The sequence below is a fragment of the Triticum aestivum genome, chromosome 5A, assembly GCF_018294505.1.
Source record: "Triticum aestivum cultivar Chinese Spring chromosome 5A, IWGSC CS RefSeq v2.1, whole genome shotgun sequence".
Lineage (NCBI taxonomy): Eukaryota > Viridiplantae > Streptophyta > Magnoliopsida > Poales > Poaceae > Triticum > Triticum aestivum.
The window spans coordinates 462,422,333-462,440,211 of NC_057806.1; the positions used below are offsets into that span (position 1 = coordinate 462,422,333).

At 52.6% G+C, this 17,879-nt stretch overlaps 1 protein-coding gene across 1 annotated transcript; it reads right to left on the reverse strand.

Annotated features, from left to right (window-relative positions):
• Positions 1-326: 326 nt before the first annotated feature.
• Positions 327-1,603, reverse strand: LOC123107183 (putative clathrin assembly protein At4g40080). Its single transcript, XM_044529186.1, has one exon. It carries the CDS (start codon positions 1,546-1,548, stop codon positions 547-549), a length of 1,002 nt encoding a protein of 333 aa, XP_044385121.1. The 5' UTR covers positions 1,549-1,603; the 3' UTR covers positions 327-546.
• Positions 1,604-17,879: the final 16,276 nt, after the last annotated feature.

Here is a 17,879-nt window from a genome sequence, read left to right on the forward strand (position 1 = left end):
CGCACGTACACCCAACGCAACTAAGTGACCTCATTGTTTACACCACCTGCACATCTTGCAAAGTCAAAAGACACAAATTGTTTATGAAGGGTGCGTGCTATCAGATTGCGAAATTGGAGAACGAATTCGTGCGTGATATGATAGGTAATAAATATCCGATTCTTAATTTTGTACCACATCCGGAGAACGCGTGTACTGTAATTTGCATGATTGCATCTTTGTGGAGAACAATCGCGGCAAAATGTCATTTTCCAGCGCAGGAACGGAAGGGGCTTGTCAAGCACTCAATGCTCTGGCCGATCTTTCGCCTTCACGGATCATCACGGCTCTCATGTTTGGTCGTGAAACCAGCAAGCAGCACATAATTTAATCAAGAAAAGAAAAGTTGTACTCCTACTTCGAATCGATCTTCGATCAAACGGTCAAAAAAGCAGCCTGGATCATTCTGCTCAGCTTCTTCAACGAACAAATGTTCAGATTTCTACAACAAACAAATGTTTGAAACTTGCAACCAGTAGAGCAGGCACAGGCATCGCCGCCGATGTCCTATCGCCACGAAGGAACTGCGCCGGACCACCGCGAGGAGCCGAACCGGACGGCCGGGCCGTCGCCGCCGCGGGCCGGCAGCATGGCGACGCGCGCGGACGCGCTCCACGCCGGGTCCCTCCGCAGCAGCCGCCTGTCCTGCTCCGTCCTCCGCAGCAGCACCTCCTCGGCGCGCTCGCGCAGCCGCCGCGCGTCGGCCACGACGGCCTCGTCCAGCCCCGCCCACTTCCACTCCGGCGGGGACGCCGCGCTCTCCTCCACCCGCTTCAGCACGCACACCAGCTCCATCGCGTCCGCCAGGCCGAGCGTGTCGAGGCGCTCGCCCATCTCCCGGACCCTCGCGGCGATGTTGCGCTCCGCCGTGACGCGGTCCTCCTCGGCGAGCCGGACGGCCTCCCAGACGAGGGCGTGGGCCTGCGGCGCGCAGGAAGGGGGCGGCGCCTGGCGGACGGCGGCGGCGACGGAGGCGAAGGCGGCGAGCTCGGAGACGAGGCGCGGGTTGGGGAGCGCGGTGAGGTGGTCGGGGTCGCAGGAGGCGTCCGGCAGCAGGAGGAGCACCTCGAGGAGGCGCGCGGAGAAGCGGACCCAGGAGGCGGCCGCGAAGGAGCGGCCGAGCGGGAAGGCGGCGAGCGCGAGCGGGTTGCGGCCGGAGGCCGGGTGGCGGAGGAGGGCGACGAGGAGCTGGTCGCGGAGGATGAAGGCGCCGCGGGCGAGCAGGACCCTGAGCGCGACGAGGCACTTGAGGGCCACGGCGGCGTCGCCGCCGCCGGAGGCCGCGGCGCGCAGGCGGTCCGTGAAGGCGGACGCGAGCGCCGCGGCGGAGAGGCGCGAGCCGCGGCCGAAGGCGAGGAGCGCGTCCAGGTGGTGCGCGGACGGCGGGGCCGTGGACGGGTGGTGCGCCGTCGCCCGCAGCACCGCGCCCTGCGCGTCGGCGCCGGAGGCCGGGGAGGCGGCCCCCGGGGAGAGCAGCGTCGCCGCGAGCCGCAGGAGCTTGAGGCCCATGGCGATCGGCGGCGCGCGAGGAGGTGGTGGTGGGATGTGTATAGCTGCGAGGAGGTTGGGGATCGGGGGGCGGAAATTGGCAGGAAGCGGTCAGTTTATAATCCTTGCTGGTGGCGGGGCCGCCGTCGGATGCGACGGGCGGGGCTATCGCGGCCGTCGGATCGGTTTGACTCGATCAATTTGCTTCTCTGGATGACCCAGGCCAGCGGTACGGAACGGTGCAGTGCAGTGCACCGTCTGGGAGAAGGAAGAGACGAGTCAACTTGTCCGCCTCTTCTTCTTCATCGGAGGAGGTCAACACTTCACCGCAGAAAGGTGCACCGAATGGCACGAGAAAGCTCTTCTGTTGCACCTCGATTACTTTTGGTCCAACGGTATTTCTCGTTGTTCTGCAGGGGTGGCACCTCTTCACCAAGCAAGCGTAAAAATGCAACTACTAATTGTTAGTAGTACCTTCTTTACTTCTAGGGCTACAAGGAAACCTCACATCGTAATCAGCTTTCGGTATAAAAAAGTTGGTTAATTAAATGGTCATGTCGGCATTCGCAGCCTCGCACGAGATCACTCGGCGAAAGTAGCTGGAGGTCCATTTTATCATTGTTAATGCGCTGTATCCCCATTGCCAGAACATCTGCCCCGTGACAGATTGACAGAATATGGCATGGCTGTCTCCGGGAACCTGTGGATATAGTTTTCATTGACCCAAGCTGCAGTAGCCCGTACGGGTCTCCATAGGGCGCGATTTGATCGTCCTAATCTGAACATTAACGGTAAACTTACTGTAGTGGTATAACTTTATTGACACGGTGCCCGTAAATAAAATTATTCCCACGCACAATATCACAATCGGGTCATTACCACCTCAGCAAAAAAAATGAGAAATGACACACATATGACATATGGTGCGGTGAAAGGAGAATTCAAGAAGAGACAGTCGTTGATGTCGGGAAAGAAGTCATCCTCGGGGAAGTCATCATCGCAACCACGATGGAGGAGTGTGGCCGCTATCCAAAAACCTAATTGCCTCTCTCCCCGTATAGAATCGCAAGAGAAGGTGTTACAAAGGTATGCTCTCTCACTTAGCGATGCACACCCCTAGAAGCGAGATGGGAAAGCGATAGACGAAACAAGGCTTGAGAACAAGAAGACAGACAAAATAGGAGAGGAAGTGGCTTCATCTATGAAAGTGGAGCGACCTCTAATGGATAAAAGTGAAACGGCTCCACTAGGGAGACCGGGAGAAACTAAACGTATCCATGTTTGTTCGGATTCATCCATCACTAGTGAAAAAATGTTTCAACTTGTTTTCTTGCATGACAAAATAAGGCAGCGTACACATATGGCATAAGTCATAATCCGACTCATTCATGAAACACAATACACAAGCTAGGTGAGGACGACGACGAAGAAGCGTGTGTATGTGAGCTCTTCTCGAGCTCTTAGAGCAACTCCAGGAGAGTCATCATATGACCCTGATCACCATAATAACTATCAATATGATGATATGGGGCCAAAATGACACTCTAGCACATTCACCATATGGATGCCAATCAACATAATTTATGGAGCTAGCTCCATACCCGGCCATCAACGTGGGAGGAACGTTTCAGCGTATTCTTCCTTCATTTGAAGCAACCCTTCGCCCGCACACAAATCTGTGTGTTTCAATTAATCAACTACGAGTGGGGCGACGTGACCGGTAACCACCTACCCATTAATGGCCTCCACCGCCCCCAATTCCCAAGGCATCCATTCGAATGGCCACGAGGCTTCATCACTAGCTAAAAAATATGACGGCGAGGCGTCCCAAACACCAAAGCCCTAGCCGCTCCCCCCCTCTTCCTGCCGCCTCCTCTCCTCCCATCCCGTCCATCATCTGGCACGATGTCGCCGCGCAAGAACATAACGGTTCAACTTGGTGGTGGAGCGGAACCTCCTGGCTAAAACATCACGCATTGGCGAAAACTCTTCCTGCGGTGTACTAGTCACGACAGTCGCTGAATCCTCCTCTTGCAACAGTGGATCCCTTGGCGTCAGCGCAGCCGCGGTGTATCCAACCCTCCTCATTCGGGCTAAGAGGAGAAGGACGTCGTCCCCATTAGCCCCACTATCCCCTCGTCCTAGTGAATAAATATGTCCGTGTCAAGGCCCAGCCAAAGCCCATGTCGAAACCCGAGGACCTGATCGACTACTAGTTGTGTCTCTCCGCACTCAAAACTCACAATGAGGAGTGCATCCTATGAGAGTACGCCCCTGCACTCACCAACAAGGAGCAATGGCAACTCATGGCTACCGCCTCCGAGTACGATCCCTACGCCTACTTCGACGGTCTTTCCGAGGACAAGGATGAGGACGACAACGATGAGTAGGGCGACGACTAGACGACGCCCGCACCAACTAGTGTAGGCAGTACTAGGTAGCAATGTCACTCGAATAGCGACATTCCTTATTTCAAAATGTCTTTGAATGACATTTCAAGTCGCTAATTACATGTGAAAAGCCATGCATTTTTGCCACTGAATATAGTTGTTGTTAAGTTATCGTGTTGATACATGTGTTTGGTAGATACATTTGAGCTTAAATTGCCACTATAAAATTGAATAAAATGACTAAAAGGAAAATTTATGAAGATCGCATTATGATGACATTGTCTTTGCACACAACTATCGCTGCCTCCAGATTCATATAGAGCACCCTCCATATCCCATATGGCGGCCAGAGATGCTAAGATTGCTCTTAGTGTTGTGTGAAGGAATCCACCTATATATTTTCTTTATGCTAACCCACATGTATCTTGGTCTAACACATTCAGCACAACTAGGATAAGACTAAAATTTCCACACTTGTTTGGCATGCATTAATGGGCTATACGAGGCTCTTTGATTTCTCGGAATTATTAAAAGTAATAAATAGGTTAAACCTAATAATTGCAAATTTAGCTGCCTCGATGTTGACGGTATCTGCTAGTAGTGGCCAATTTCTATTTGGCGCCTGTTGCATTATTTAAAGGCCAATTGTTTTAGAAACACCCGTAATTTTATTCATACTCATAACAATTACAGGTACACTGATTCGGATATAAAATCCAAGAAAATACAAAGTAACTCCTATAACCAAGAATTACAGTGAAATCTCTTGGAACCATCTTCTTCGTTGCATCAATCTCTGTTAGAAGAAATACTTCAAAGACTTCGCCAAAAATGCTGCAATTGGGCTGGAGCAGCGATGTTATCACTCTTTCACCCGCACGACTTAAAAGGTCAACTGGTACATCACCCACACCCCCAACATAAGTATGTTTCGTAGTGGGTCAGCCCATCAGGGGGTAGTGTCGTGGTTCTAAGTCTGACAGTAGATTGGGGGGTAGGTATGGAGAGGCAAGGTCCTAGCTATGGAGAGGTTGTAAACACAAGAGATGTACGAGTTCAGGCCCTTCTCGGAGGAAGTAAAAGCACTACATCTCGGAGCCCGGAGGCGGTCGAGTGAATTATGTGTATATGAGTTACAGGATGCCGAACCCTTCTGCCTGTGGAGGGGGGTGGCTTATATAGAGTGCGCCAGGATCCCAGCCAGCCCACGTAATGAAGGGTTTAAGGTGTATTTAGTCCGGGGCGTTACTGGTAACGTCCCACATGAAGTGTCTTTACTATCATAAAGTCTACTTAACTACAGGCCGTTGCAGTGCAGAGTGCCTTTTGACCTCCTGGTAGTCGAGTGAGTCTTCGTGGTCGAGTCCTTCATGTCAGTCGAGTGAGTCCCTCGCTGGTCGACTGGAAGGTGACCTCTTCTAAGGGTGTCCTTGGGTAGGGTACCTAGATCAGGTCTGTGACCCTACCCTAGGTACATGACCCCATCATTAGCCCCCGGATGGATTGAGGCTTTGAGTGACGGAGGAGTTGATGTTGTTTCCGATTAACCTTTGCACACTGGTTGTGCGTTGTTCTGAGCCAGAGAATCTCTTCGTTGATAGTGAGCAACTTGTCTTCAGTCGACTCGATCCATTCTTTTCATTTGTCGAGTGATCTTTCGGGCTTCGTCGATTTCCGAGCGACGGATCGCAGGAAATCCCGCGCCTGACAGACCGATCTGCCGTTCGCGGATTCCGCGGGATGCGAAATTTGGGGAAACGCGCGAAGCGGAGCGGACCGCGGCGTTCGGATGGGACGGGACATAGACGCCTCGATCCCCGCACCGCTTTCTTCGCCACGTATCCCGCCCGCGTAACAGTTCCAGGATATGATTAGATCTGCTGGGCCCACCTGTCATCCACTCGGAAGGGATCTTATAAATGCGCCCGGTGAGGGTTTTTTGAACAGTGCCTCAGCATTCTCTCTCTCTCTGCCTCCTTCGTCTCCGCCCAACGCGCTCGCTCTCGCCTCCGCACCACTTCTCCTCACGCGCCCCGCCGGAAGCCATGGTCAAGGAGAAGACGGCGGCGCTGGAGCGCGCGAAGAAGGCGTCGGCGACGGAGAAGGCGAAGGGGAGATCCACCAGCCGCGGTGGGTCTTCGTCCAGATCCCGCCTGCCGAAAGGCTGGGTCCAGGGAGATTGGATCCAGTCGACCATCACGGAGAAGGATCTCCTCAACATGGCCAACGAGGGCCTGATCCCCCATGGAGCTGCGAGGCTTCCGGGGAAAGAGTGGCAGCCCCAGCCGGAAGAGGGTGAGTGCGTGCTTTTGGCTACCCATGTCGACCGCGGATTCTCTTTGCCGCCGAGCATTTTCTTCCGTGGTTTCTTGAACTTTTTTGGAGCGCAACTCCACCACTTCACCCCGAATTCTATCGCCTATCTTGCCGCGTTTGTGTCCATGTGCGAGAGTTTTCTGGGCTGTCGACCGCACTGGGGCTTGTTCAAGCACATATTCACATGTCGCTCTCAAACTGTGAAGAAGGCGAGTCCAGGCGACGAAAGAACCCGAGTGGTCCAAATGTGTGGAGGTCTGGGGATCCAGGTGAGAAACAAGAGCACCTTCCCAGCCATGACATTTCCCGAGTCAGTCAGAGGCTGGCAGTCGACCTGGTTCTACTGCCAGGATGAGTCGACACCGGGGCAGTCGAGTGGACTCCCTCCATTTACCATGGACCGAGTGAACAAGCCCTCCTCTCTGAAGCTGATTCCGGAGGAGAAAGCTGACGTGAAGATGTTGATGGAGCGCGTAGTTCAGTTGGTTCGGGAGGGAGTGACGGGCATGGATCTCCTGGAAGTTTTCCTTAGGCGCCGAATCCAGCCTCTTCAGTTCCGGAGCCATTGCATGTGGTTGTACTGTGGGACTGAGGATGTGACTCGGGTCAATCCAGAAGCAGTCGACGATGCCACTCTGGAAAGGTGGATGGCCGCTGTTACTGGGAACAAGGACAACCCTCGCGGGGCCAGAAGGATTCCTCCACTCGACTGCCACAGTGACCCAAACAAGGCATGTCTGCCCCACTTCCCGTTGTATTCTCGTCATATTTTATTTCTGCTTTCTCTGCCGATCGGTCGACTGATCTTTGTCTTGTTGTCCCTCAGACCCTTACTGAACTGTACTCGATGCCCAACGGAGCGCAGGCTCCGACTGAGGAGGGAGAAGCGAGCGGGGGCGAGAGCCAGGAGGAGGAGTGGGACTCGGACGTCGCCGAGGCCGATGATGATGACGATGACGATGATGATGATGACGATGAGGACGGGGAAGAGGAGGAGGAGGAGGAGGTCGCACCACCGCGCTCGGAAAGGCGGTCGAAACTTGTCCATGACCCTGCGACTGAACGCGGCGAGGGGGTCGCGACTGTTACACAGTCGACCAAGCGTCCTCGGACCACCTCTCCGGCGCCGACTGAAAAGGCGCCGAAGCAGCCCAGGGCGGCCCCGTCGAAGCCGACCAAGCCCTTGCCGAAGATGAAGGTGTCCATCCCCACCATATCAGGGTAATCATGTTGCTTAAGTCTTCTTGTTTTGTGTGAACTTTATCTCTGGTTGGCGCTGGAGTTAGTCGACTGACTCTTTGGAGTTGCAGTGCTGCTACTTCTGAGACCTCGGCCCGGGCTGACGACCATGAGATGGAGGACGCAGCAACCTCAAAACCTGGTACTATATTCTTAACACTGTCTTTAGTCGACTGACTCATGATCTAATCCTGATTCTTTTCTGTAGCTCCATCCAATGTTGTAATCACTCTCCCTGATGATGATGAAGATGAGGAACCGCTGAAGTACAGAAGGAGTAGGAAAGCGTCTGTCAGCAAGGTGACCCAGGATGTGACGGTGCCTGAGGCTCTGGTCGCGGAGGAGGGGAACACCACTCGACACACCGTGTCCTTCGCAGATCCACTGACGAGTGCTCCGCAGCCCTCCCTCTTCACGACGCACCACGTCCCAGAGGACCAAGCTGGCGCAGCGAAGGAGGCAATACGCCAGGCAGGGATCATGATGGAGCAGTTGAAGACCATCCGGGATGCGAGCCAGGCAGCTTACGACGCCAGTTCCGCCCTCCAACGCAATGTTCAGGTCAGTCGACCACCATTTGTTCTGTTAGGATATGCTATCAGAAACTTTTCTTTCCAGAATTTATAGTAGTCACCCACTGGGTGTGTCGAGTTAAACTCCGTGTTAGCGGGGGAACGCTGAGTGCACCCGCTGGGTGTAGTCCCCAAGGCTAAGGTCGACTGCGGGCAGTCGGCCTTAGGCTTTATAATTTCAGTCTTTCCGTCATTCGACTATGTCGAATGGATTTCGCAAACCAGTGGGGGCACGCTGAGTGCACCCACTGGGTGTAGTCCCCAAGGCTAAGGTCGACTACGGGCAGTCGACCTTAGGCTTTATAATTTCAGTCTTTCCGTCATTCGACTAAGGCGACTGGATTTCGCAAACCGGTCGACTGGTTGACTCTGTCTTCGACTGGTCGATTAGTGGGGGCACGCTGAGTGCACCCACTGGGTATAGTCCCCGAGACTACGGTCGAATGCTTGTATTCGGCTGTAGTCTTAGAAACGCGTGATTTTTCCTTTTTCACTCGGAAGTGAATTATATTTGACATTTTAGTCGATTGGTTCTTCGCAGAACTCCTGTGATCTTGTGGCTCGCTACTCTGAGCTGGAAAACAAGCACATTCAGCTCGAGCTGAATTTGAAGCTGGTTCAGGAGAATCTGACGAAGGCAAAGGAGGAGACCGAAGGTATGTTTGGTGAGACCTTGACGACTGCTTTTTCCCTTTATTTGTTTCAAAATCTGATCTTGCTGTAACTTGAAGGTAAGGTGAGGGAGGCCCAACGGAAGAAGGACCTTGAACTAGCTGAGAAGATCAAGCTTGTTGACGAGAAGTTAGCTTCAGTCGCCAAGCTTGAGCAAGAAAATGCCAATCTGAAAGCTGCTCTTGGGAAGAAAAAAGATCTGGAGGCCTTCCTAAATGGTCTTGCCAAGAAGCTGTTTCTTATGCTTGAAGGTAAATCTCTATGCTCGGCGATCATTTCCAACCGTGGTTTTTCCATTCGACCATCGCCTTGACTCGGTGATCGTCCTTGCAGAATTTTGTCAAAACTTTGAAGAAGAAACTAGCCGGCTGGAACCAAACCTTGACCCCGTCAATTCTCTGATGGATGACGAAGTTGCCATGAATGTTTTCCGACTGGAGTCCCGTGTTGCAGCTGTCATGGACTATCTTGCAAGGCTGAAGGTCGCCACATCTCGCATCGACTCGACGCTCTGGCCCGGGGAGACACTTCAGAACGACCTCGAGTCACTGATGGCTCGCTTGAACACGATCCCTGGTCGAGTGCAGGAGTGGAAAAAGTCCTCGGCTCGGTGCGGTGCAGATGTTGCTCTGTGTCTGGCCCTAGTCCACTGCAAAGATGCGCGAGAAGACAAGCTGGCGGCCCTATGGGTGGCCAACACCAAGAAACACGACTTCAGGTCCTTTATGGAAACTTTCCTTGCGGCTGCCACTCGGATCGCAGATGGAATTGATCTTGATGAGTTTGGTGCACCTTCCAGCCCTCCACAGGAGGGGTAAAAAACTTCTTCTAAACTTGACGCTTTAAATTTGCCTCGGTATGCCGAGTGGAGTTGTAACCGATAAACCTTAACGGGCTTAGCGCCTGAGCACTTTCGGTTCCTTTAGGTATCGATCCGAACTTGAATTTGGTGTTTGAATATGATTGCTTTTGGCTCGAAATGCCTTTTGCAGGTTCAAAGTGGGGCGCTTACTGCAATCGACTTATTCCTTAGTCCACTTAGGTGAGCGCTGGGCTGTAGCTAAGCCTCCCGAGTGAGAGGTTTGCTTTTCACTCGGTAGGATTTTTATATCTTAGGCGAGCACTGGGCTGCAGCTAAGCCTCCGAGTGAGAGGTTTGCTCTTCACTCGGTAGGATTTCTGATAACTTAGGCGAGCGCTGGGCTGCAGCTAAGCCCCCGAGTGAGAGGTTTGCTCTCGGTAGGAATTTTGATAACTTAGGCGAGTACTTGGACTGCAGCTAAGCCTCCGAGTGAGAGGTTTGCTCTTCACTCGGTAGGATTTCTGATAACTTAGGCGAGCGCTGGGCTACAGCTAAGCCCCCGAGTGAGAGGTTTGCTCTTCACTCGGTAGGATTTCTGATAACTTAGGCGAGCGCTGGGCTGCAGCTAAGCCCCCGAGTGAGAGGTTTGCTCTTCACTCGGTAGGATTTTTGACAACTTAGGCGAGCACTGGGCTGCAGCTAAGCCCCCGAGTGAGAGGTTTGCTCTTCACTCGGTAGGATTTTTGATAACTTAGGCGAGTACTTGGACTGCAGCTAAGCCTCCGAGTGAGAGGTTTGCTCTTCACTCGGTAGGATTTTTGACAACTTAGGCGAGTACTTGGACTGCAGCTAAGCCTCCGAGTGAGAGGTTTGCTCTTCACTCGGTAGGATTTTCATAACTTAGGCGAGTACTTGGACTGCAGCTAAGCCTCCGAGTGGAAGTCTGGCTTACCACTCGGTAGGATTTTTCATAACTTAGGCGAGTACTTGGACTGCAGCTAAGCCTCCGAGTGAGAGGTTTGCTCTTCACTCGATAGGATTTTCATAACTTAGGCGAGTACTTGGACTGCAGCTAAGCCTCCGAGTGGAAGGTTTGCTCTTCACTCGGTAGGATTTTTGACAACTTAGGCGAGTACTTGGACTGCAGCTAAGCCTCCGAGTGAGAGGTTTGCTCTTCACTCGGTAGGATTTTCATAACTTAGGCGAGTACTTGGATTGCAGCTAAGCCTCCGAGTGGAAGTCTGGGTTACCACTCGGTAGGATTTTTCATAACTTAGGCGAGTACTTGGACTGCAGCTAAGCCTCCGAGTGGAAGTCTGGCTTACCACTCGGTAGGATTTTATTTAATCTTAGGCGAAACGGATTCGCAGCTAAGCCTCCGAGTGGAAGTCTGGCTTACCACTCGGTAGGATTTTATTTAATCTTAGGCGAAACGGATTCGCAGCTAAGCCTCCGAGTGGGAGTCTGACTCACCACTCGGAGGATTTTTACAAACTTAGGCGAAACGGATTCGCGGCTAAGTCACCCACTGAGGGGAAATTTTATTGGACAAAATAAAAAGTGACAAAAATTATGGAGGAACTATGACACTATTATCTTGAGGTCCATGGACTACAGAAGTACTTTATTGCAACTCATCCGAGTGATTAAACTTAAGTGAAAAATGGGCGGAGTAGTTCCGTGTTCCAAGCTCGGGGCTCGTCGATATTATGCTCGATGTTGTAAAGGCGGTACGCCCCGTTGTGGAGAACCTTGGTGACGATGAAGGGTCCTTCCCAAGAAGGGGCAAGCTTGTGTTGTTTCTTCTGATCCACTCGGAGAACTAAATCTCCTTCCTGGAAGGCTCGACCCCTCACATTTCTGGCGTGGAAACGACGCAAATCTTGTTGGTAGATGGTCGACCGGATCAGAGCCATCTCCCTTTCTTCCTCTAAAAGGTCGACTGCGTCCTGCCGCGCTTGTTCAGCTTCTGCTTCATTGTAGATTTTGACTCGAGGAGCATTGTGGAGAAGATCACTCGGTAAGACTGCTTCAGCTCCGTAGACCAAGAAGAATGGAGTTCTTCCGGTCGACCGATTAGGTGTGGTCCGCAGTCCCCAAAGCACCGAGGGAAGTTCGTCGACCCAAGCTCCAGCTGCATGCTTGAGATCACACATCAGTCGGGGTTTCAATCCCTTGAGAATCAGGCCATTGGCTCGCTCTGCTTGTCCATTCGACTGCGGATGAGCGACTGAAGCGTAGTCGAGTCGTGTGCCTTGAGAGTTACAGAAATCTCTGAATTCCTCCGAGTCAAAGTTCGACCCATTATCCGTAATGATGCTGTGCGGGACTCCATATCTGAATATTAGTTCCCTGATGAAGCTAACAGCAGTACCGGTGTCAAGGCCAGACGAGTGGGATGGTCTTCAGAGCCGATGCAGGCTTGTGCGACATATTCGAGTAGAACTGACATCCCTCGCACTTATCCACTATTCCCTTTGCCATCTCATTCGCCTTTGGCCAGTAAAATCCGGCTCGGTATGCTTTGGCCACGATGGTCCGAGAGGACGCATGATGACCACAGATTCCTGAGTGGATATCATTGAGGATGATTCGACCTTCTTCTGGTGTTATGCACTTCTGACCAACTACAGTCGCGCTTTCTCTGTATAATTGTCCTTTGATTACGGTAAAGGCCTTAGATCGACGGACGATCTGTCGAGCCTCTTCCTCATCCTCCGGGAGCTCTTTTCTCAGGATATACGCGATATATGGAACTGTCCAGTCGGGAATGACCACCAAGACCTCCATGACCAAGTCGACCACTGCTGGGACTTCAACCTCAGTCGGATCTGTGGCACTCTTGGGCTGCGGAGCTTCTTCGGTGAAAGGATCTTCTTTGACTGACGGAGTGTGTATATGCTCCAAGAACACACCACTCGGAATGGCTTCTCTCTTGGAACCTATCTTTGCTAGATCATCAGCTGCTTGATTTTTCAGTCGGGGTATATGATGGAGTTCCAACCCCTCGAACTTCTTCTCCAGCTTCCTCACTACACTGCAATATCCAGTCATGGCTGGGCTTCTCACGTCCCACTCCTTCATCACTTGGTTGACCACTAAATCCGAGTCGCCATAGACCATCAGGCGACGGACGCCGAGTGAAATGGCCATGCGCAATCCGTATAAGAGGGCCTCATATTCTGCCTCATTGTTGGAGGAATCAAAGTGAATCTGGAGCACATATCTGAGCTTATCTCCTCTGGGGGAAACCAGGACAACCCCAGCACCGGAACCATTCAACATCTTAGAGCCATCAAAGAACATGGTCCAATGCTCCGAGTGAACTTCAGTCGGCTGCTGCTGTTCAATCCACTCGGCGAGGAAATCTGCTATTGCCTGGGACTTAATGGCTTTCTTTGCCTCAAACTTGATATCAAGGGGAAGAAGTTCAATCGCCCATTTAGCCACTCGACCAGTTGCATCTCTGTTGTGCAAAATCTCTGATAGTGGAGCGTCGCTGACGACTGTGATGGAATGATCAGAGAAATAATGAGCAACCTTCTTTGTGGTCATGTATATTCCATACACAAGCTTCTGATAATGAGGATATCTCTGCTTGGATGGAGTCAAGACTTCAGACAAATAATACACTGGGCGCTGAACTTTGAGAGCTTTTCCTTCTTCTTCCCGCTCGACCGTAAGCACAGTACTGACGACTTTTCCTGTGGCTGCGATATAGAGCAGCAGAGGCTCTTTGCTGATTGGAGCAGCAAGCACCGGCTGGGTGGAGAGCAGAGCTTTTAGCTCGGCAAACGCTGCATCAGCTTCTGGAGTCCACTCGAACTTGTCTGCCTTCTTCATCAGTCGGTAAAGAGGCAATGCCTTTTCACCGAGTCGTGAGATGAATCGACTTAATGCGGCCAAGCATCCAGTAAGCTTCTGGACATCGTGCACTCGCACAGGGCGTTTCATTCGGAGAATAGTGCCGATCTTCTCTGGATTAGCGTCGATTCCTCGCTCGGAAACGAGAAAACCGAGTAACTTGCCACCAGGAACTCCAAATGTGCACTTTGATGGATTGAGCTTGATATCATACCTTCTGAGGTTGGCAAATGTTTCGGCGAGGTCAGCGAGCAGGTCGGAACCTTTTCGTGACTTGACGACGATATCATCCATATACGCTTCCACATTCCGACTGATTTGAGTGAGAAGACACTTCTGAATCATTCGCATAAATGTGGCTCCGGCATTCTTGAGGCCGAATGGCATGGTGATATAGCAGAAGCACCCGAATGGAGTGATGAAAGTTGTTTTTACCTTGTCGGGTCCGTACAGACGGATCTGGTGGTACCCGGAGTAGGCGTCTAGAAAAGACAGTCTCTCGCATCTCGCGGTCGAGTCAACAATTTGATCTATGCGAGGGAGAGGAAAATGATCTTTTGGGCAGGCCCGGTTGATGTGCTTGAAATCAATGCACATTCGGAGCGATTTGTCCTTCTTAGGAACCATGACAACATTAGCGAGCCACTCGGAGTGGTATATCTCTCGGATAAACCCTGCCGTCAACAGTCGAGCCACTTCCTCACCAATGGCTTTTCTCTTCTGGACGGCGGACCGCCGAAGATGCTCTTTGACTGGTTTTGCAGATGAGTCGACTCTTAGGCGATGCTCGGCCAGTCCCCTGGGAACACCTGGCATGTCAGCGGGCTTCCATGCAAAAATGTCCCGGTTCTCACGGAGGAACTGGATGAGCGTTTCTTCCTATTTCGGGTCGAGTGTTGTGGAGATGTGGGTCAGAGCTGCATCGGGGTCGGTCGGGTGAATGTGAACAGGCTTTGTCTCACCGGACGACTGAAATGCAGATTCTGTGGCGAGTTTCTTGGATCGCAGCAAATCACTCGGATCTGCGTTTTGCTTGTATTCTTCGAACTCGACCGCTGTCACCTGGGAATCGGCAATCTTTGAGCCCTTCTGAAAGCACTCTTCTGCCTTTTTCCGATCACCGGTGACAGTGATCACTCCTTTGGGGCCGGGCATCTTCAATTTGAGGTACACGTAACATGGTCGAGCCATGAACCGTGCATAAGCTGGTCTCCCCAAAATGTCATGATATGCACTCTGAAAATCCACGACCTCAAACGTCAACTTCTCTTTGCGAAAATGTTTCGAATCACCGAACACCACGTCTAGAGCTATTTGGCCGAGTGACTCGGCTTTCTTCCCTAGTATAACTCCATGAAAGCTCATGTTACTGGTGCTCAGTCGGGACATCGGAATGCCCATTCCTTTCAGCGTGTCTGCATACAACAAATTCAGCCCACTACCACCGTCCATCAGCACTTTTGTCAGTCGAGTGCCTTCGACAACTGGATCGACCACCAAAGCTTGCCTCCCAGGGGTGGCAATATGAGTCGGGTGATCAGATTGGTCGAATGTGATGGGTGTTTGGGACCATCTCAGATAATTTGCTTTTGTTGGGGCGACCATGTTCACCTCTCGGTTAATGACTTTCAATCGACTCTTGCTTTCCACATCTGCAAAGATCATCAGAGTGGAGTTGATATGTGGATATCCTTCCTCACTGTCCTCCTTGTCTGCGGGCTTGTCCGACTCCTTCTCCTTGTCCTTAGACTGTTTTCCCTGAAACTGCTGGATCAGGAGTCGACATTGGCGAGTGGTATGCTTCGGGTAGATGATATTCCCCTCTTCGTCTTTCTTCGTGTGGATGTGACACGGCATATCCATCACGTCGTTCCCTTCCTTATCCTTTACCTTCTTAGGGTTCCAGGATCCTTTTGGTTTCCCTTTAAACTTTTCCTGAGTCACGGCCAGAGCCTCTCCAGGAGCTGCCGGTTCAGCCTTCCGCTTCTGTTTCCGACTGGTGTTTCCCTTTTCCGACTGACTCGGCTTGTGCTTGCCGCTTCGGAGTCGGTCTTCTTCTTCGCCGTTGGCGTACTTGGTAGCAATCTCCATCATCCAACTCAAGGTCATGTCACCGGTTCGACCAAATTTCAAACTCAATTCTCTATTCTTGACACCATCCTTAAAGGCGCAGACTGCCTGATGATCAGACACATTCTCCACAGTATGGTGCAAAGTGATCCATCTCTGAATATACTCCCTGAGAGTCTCATTGTTCTTCTGCACGCAGACTTGCAGCTCCGTCAATCCAGCTGGTCGCTTGCAAGTTCCTTCAAACGTTCTGATGAACACTCGGGACAGATCTTCCCAAGTGTAAATGCTGCTAGGAGGTAATTGAGTCAACCATGCCCTGGCAGAACCTTCCAGCATGAGGGGCAAATGCTTCATGGCCACCTCGTCGTTCCCACCACCAATCTGAACCGCCACTCGGTAGTCCTTAAGCCAAGTTTCAGGCTTAGACTCACCAGTGAACTTGCTGACTCCTGTTGCCAACCTGAAATTGGGAGGGATAACTGCGGCTCTGATAGCTCTGCTGAAACATTCAGGACCAGAAACATGCACTCGACTGCTTGTGGGCGCATCTCTGTCGAGTCCACCTCGATGGGCTCTGTTTCGGTCGACTAAGACTTGCACGATAATGGATCGCGCGTCAAAGCCTGGTTCTCTGGGGTCGACTGGAACTCTTTGCCCCGCACTGAGCTAACGTCTGTCATCTTGCTGCCGAGGAGCGTAAGACCCACCCCTCGGAGGGGAATTGGGCACTCGACGCCTATCATCTCGGTCGAGTCGGTCACCATATTGGTCTCGCCGATTCTTGCGCCCTTCACGCCGGGGAGGCGATCTGGGGCTGTGAGCCGACTGAACCGTATTCGCAGCGACGGATCGACTGTGAATTCTGTTGCGCGACTGCGACACGGCCGAATTCTGATCTCCTGCTGCCCGGAGCAGATCCCTGATCTGCATCAAGCCTCTGCCAGCTTCCGACTGAGAGGGTTGGATGGACTCTGCTATACGGGTCGCAGCTGCTAAATTCTGGATTGGGGTTCGATATACCTGAGTCGGCGGGAAGAGTTGACGTCGACTGGTGTCGGGAACTCGTTGCCGCGCGCGCTCGTCGAGTGCTCGCTGAAGATTCTCCAGTCGAGTGCGTTCGGCCAAATTGGCTAAACGAGCCTCCTCCAAGGCGCGAGCCTCGGGGGTTTCTCCTGCGATGGGAGTACGCAGGACATCCACGTTCCTGCGGCGAAGTTCCTCTCTTTGCAGAGAGTCGAGTGGCTCGGGCTGGTACTCTTCGTGATCTCGTGCGGGGTCGCCTCCGTCGCCTGCCCCACCACCACGGGCGAAGCCAGGGGGACTGCGGGGCCCGTCGACCATCGGGATTTCCGCCGCTGGATCACTGCTATCGCACTCGGATGCAGTCTCTACGGAGCCAGTCGACAGATCGAACAGGCCGTAGAGAGATTCGTCGGGCTCGATTGCCGCAACTTGGGTGGTGGCCGTCTGGCGAGCCACCGCGTGCCTCACCCACCGCTGAAGCCTTGACCGGCCCGAGCACTTGCGCTGGTGGGAGACCGGGAGGGTGGTCGATGGGGGAGTCGACCGATACGAAGTCGACGGTTGCCGCAGCAGAACGCCGCGGACACATGCGCGAAAATGTGTCGCACCGCGGACGGGGAGCGCATCGACGTCGAGTGGAGCCTCCTGGAGCCAGGCGGAGTCGTCGGCGACGAAGGTGAGAGCACCGAGACGGATCTCTCGACCCTCAACCAAAACTCCAGCAGTCATCATGATGAAAGTACTCGGAAGAACCGCAACTTCTCCACAAAATCGCTAAAACACCGGCCCCACGGTGGGCGCCAACTGTCGTGGTTCTAAGTCTGACAGTAGAGTGGGGGTAGGTATGGAGAGGCAAGGTCCTAGCTATGGAGAGGTTGTAAACACAAGAGATGTACGAGTTCAGGCCCTTCTCGGAGGAAGTAAAAGCCCTACGTCTCGGAGCCCGGAGGCGGTCGAGTGAATTATGTGTATATGAGTTACAGGATGCCGAACCCTTCTGCCTGTGCAGGGGGGTGGCTTATATAGAGTGCGCCAGGACCCCAGCCAGCCCACGTAATTAAGGGTTTAAGGTGTATTTAGTCCGGGGCGTTACTGGTAACGTCCCACATGAAGTGTCTTTACTATCATAAAGTCTACTTAACTACAGGCCGTTGCAGTGCAGAGTGCCTTTTGACCTCCTGGTAGTCGAGTGAGTCTTCGTGGTCGAGTCCTTCATGTCAGTCGAGTGAGTCCCTCGTTGGTCGACTGGAAGGTGTCCTCTTCTAAGGGTGTCCTTGGGTAGGGTACCTAGATCAGGTCTGTGACCCTACCCTAGGTATATGACCCCATCAGGTAGCCCTTATACAGAAGTGCACATAAGCTCTAATTGGTTATAGGAAGCTTCCAAATGGTTTTAGAAGCT

Bases quoted from the DNA above. Each gene is read 5' to 3' on its own strand.
- LOC123107183 (XM_044529186.1), bottom strand. From the start codon at position 1,548: ATGGGCCTCAAGCTCCTGCGGCTCGCGGCGACGCTGCTCTCCCCGGGG.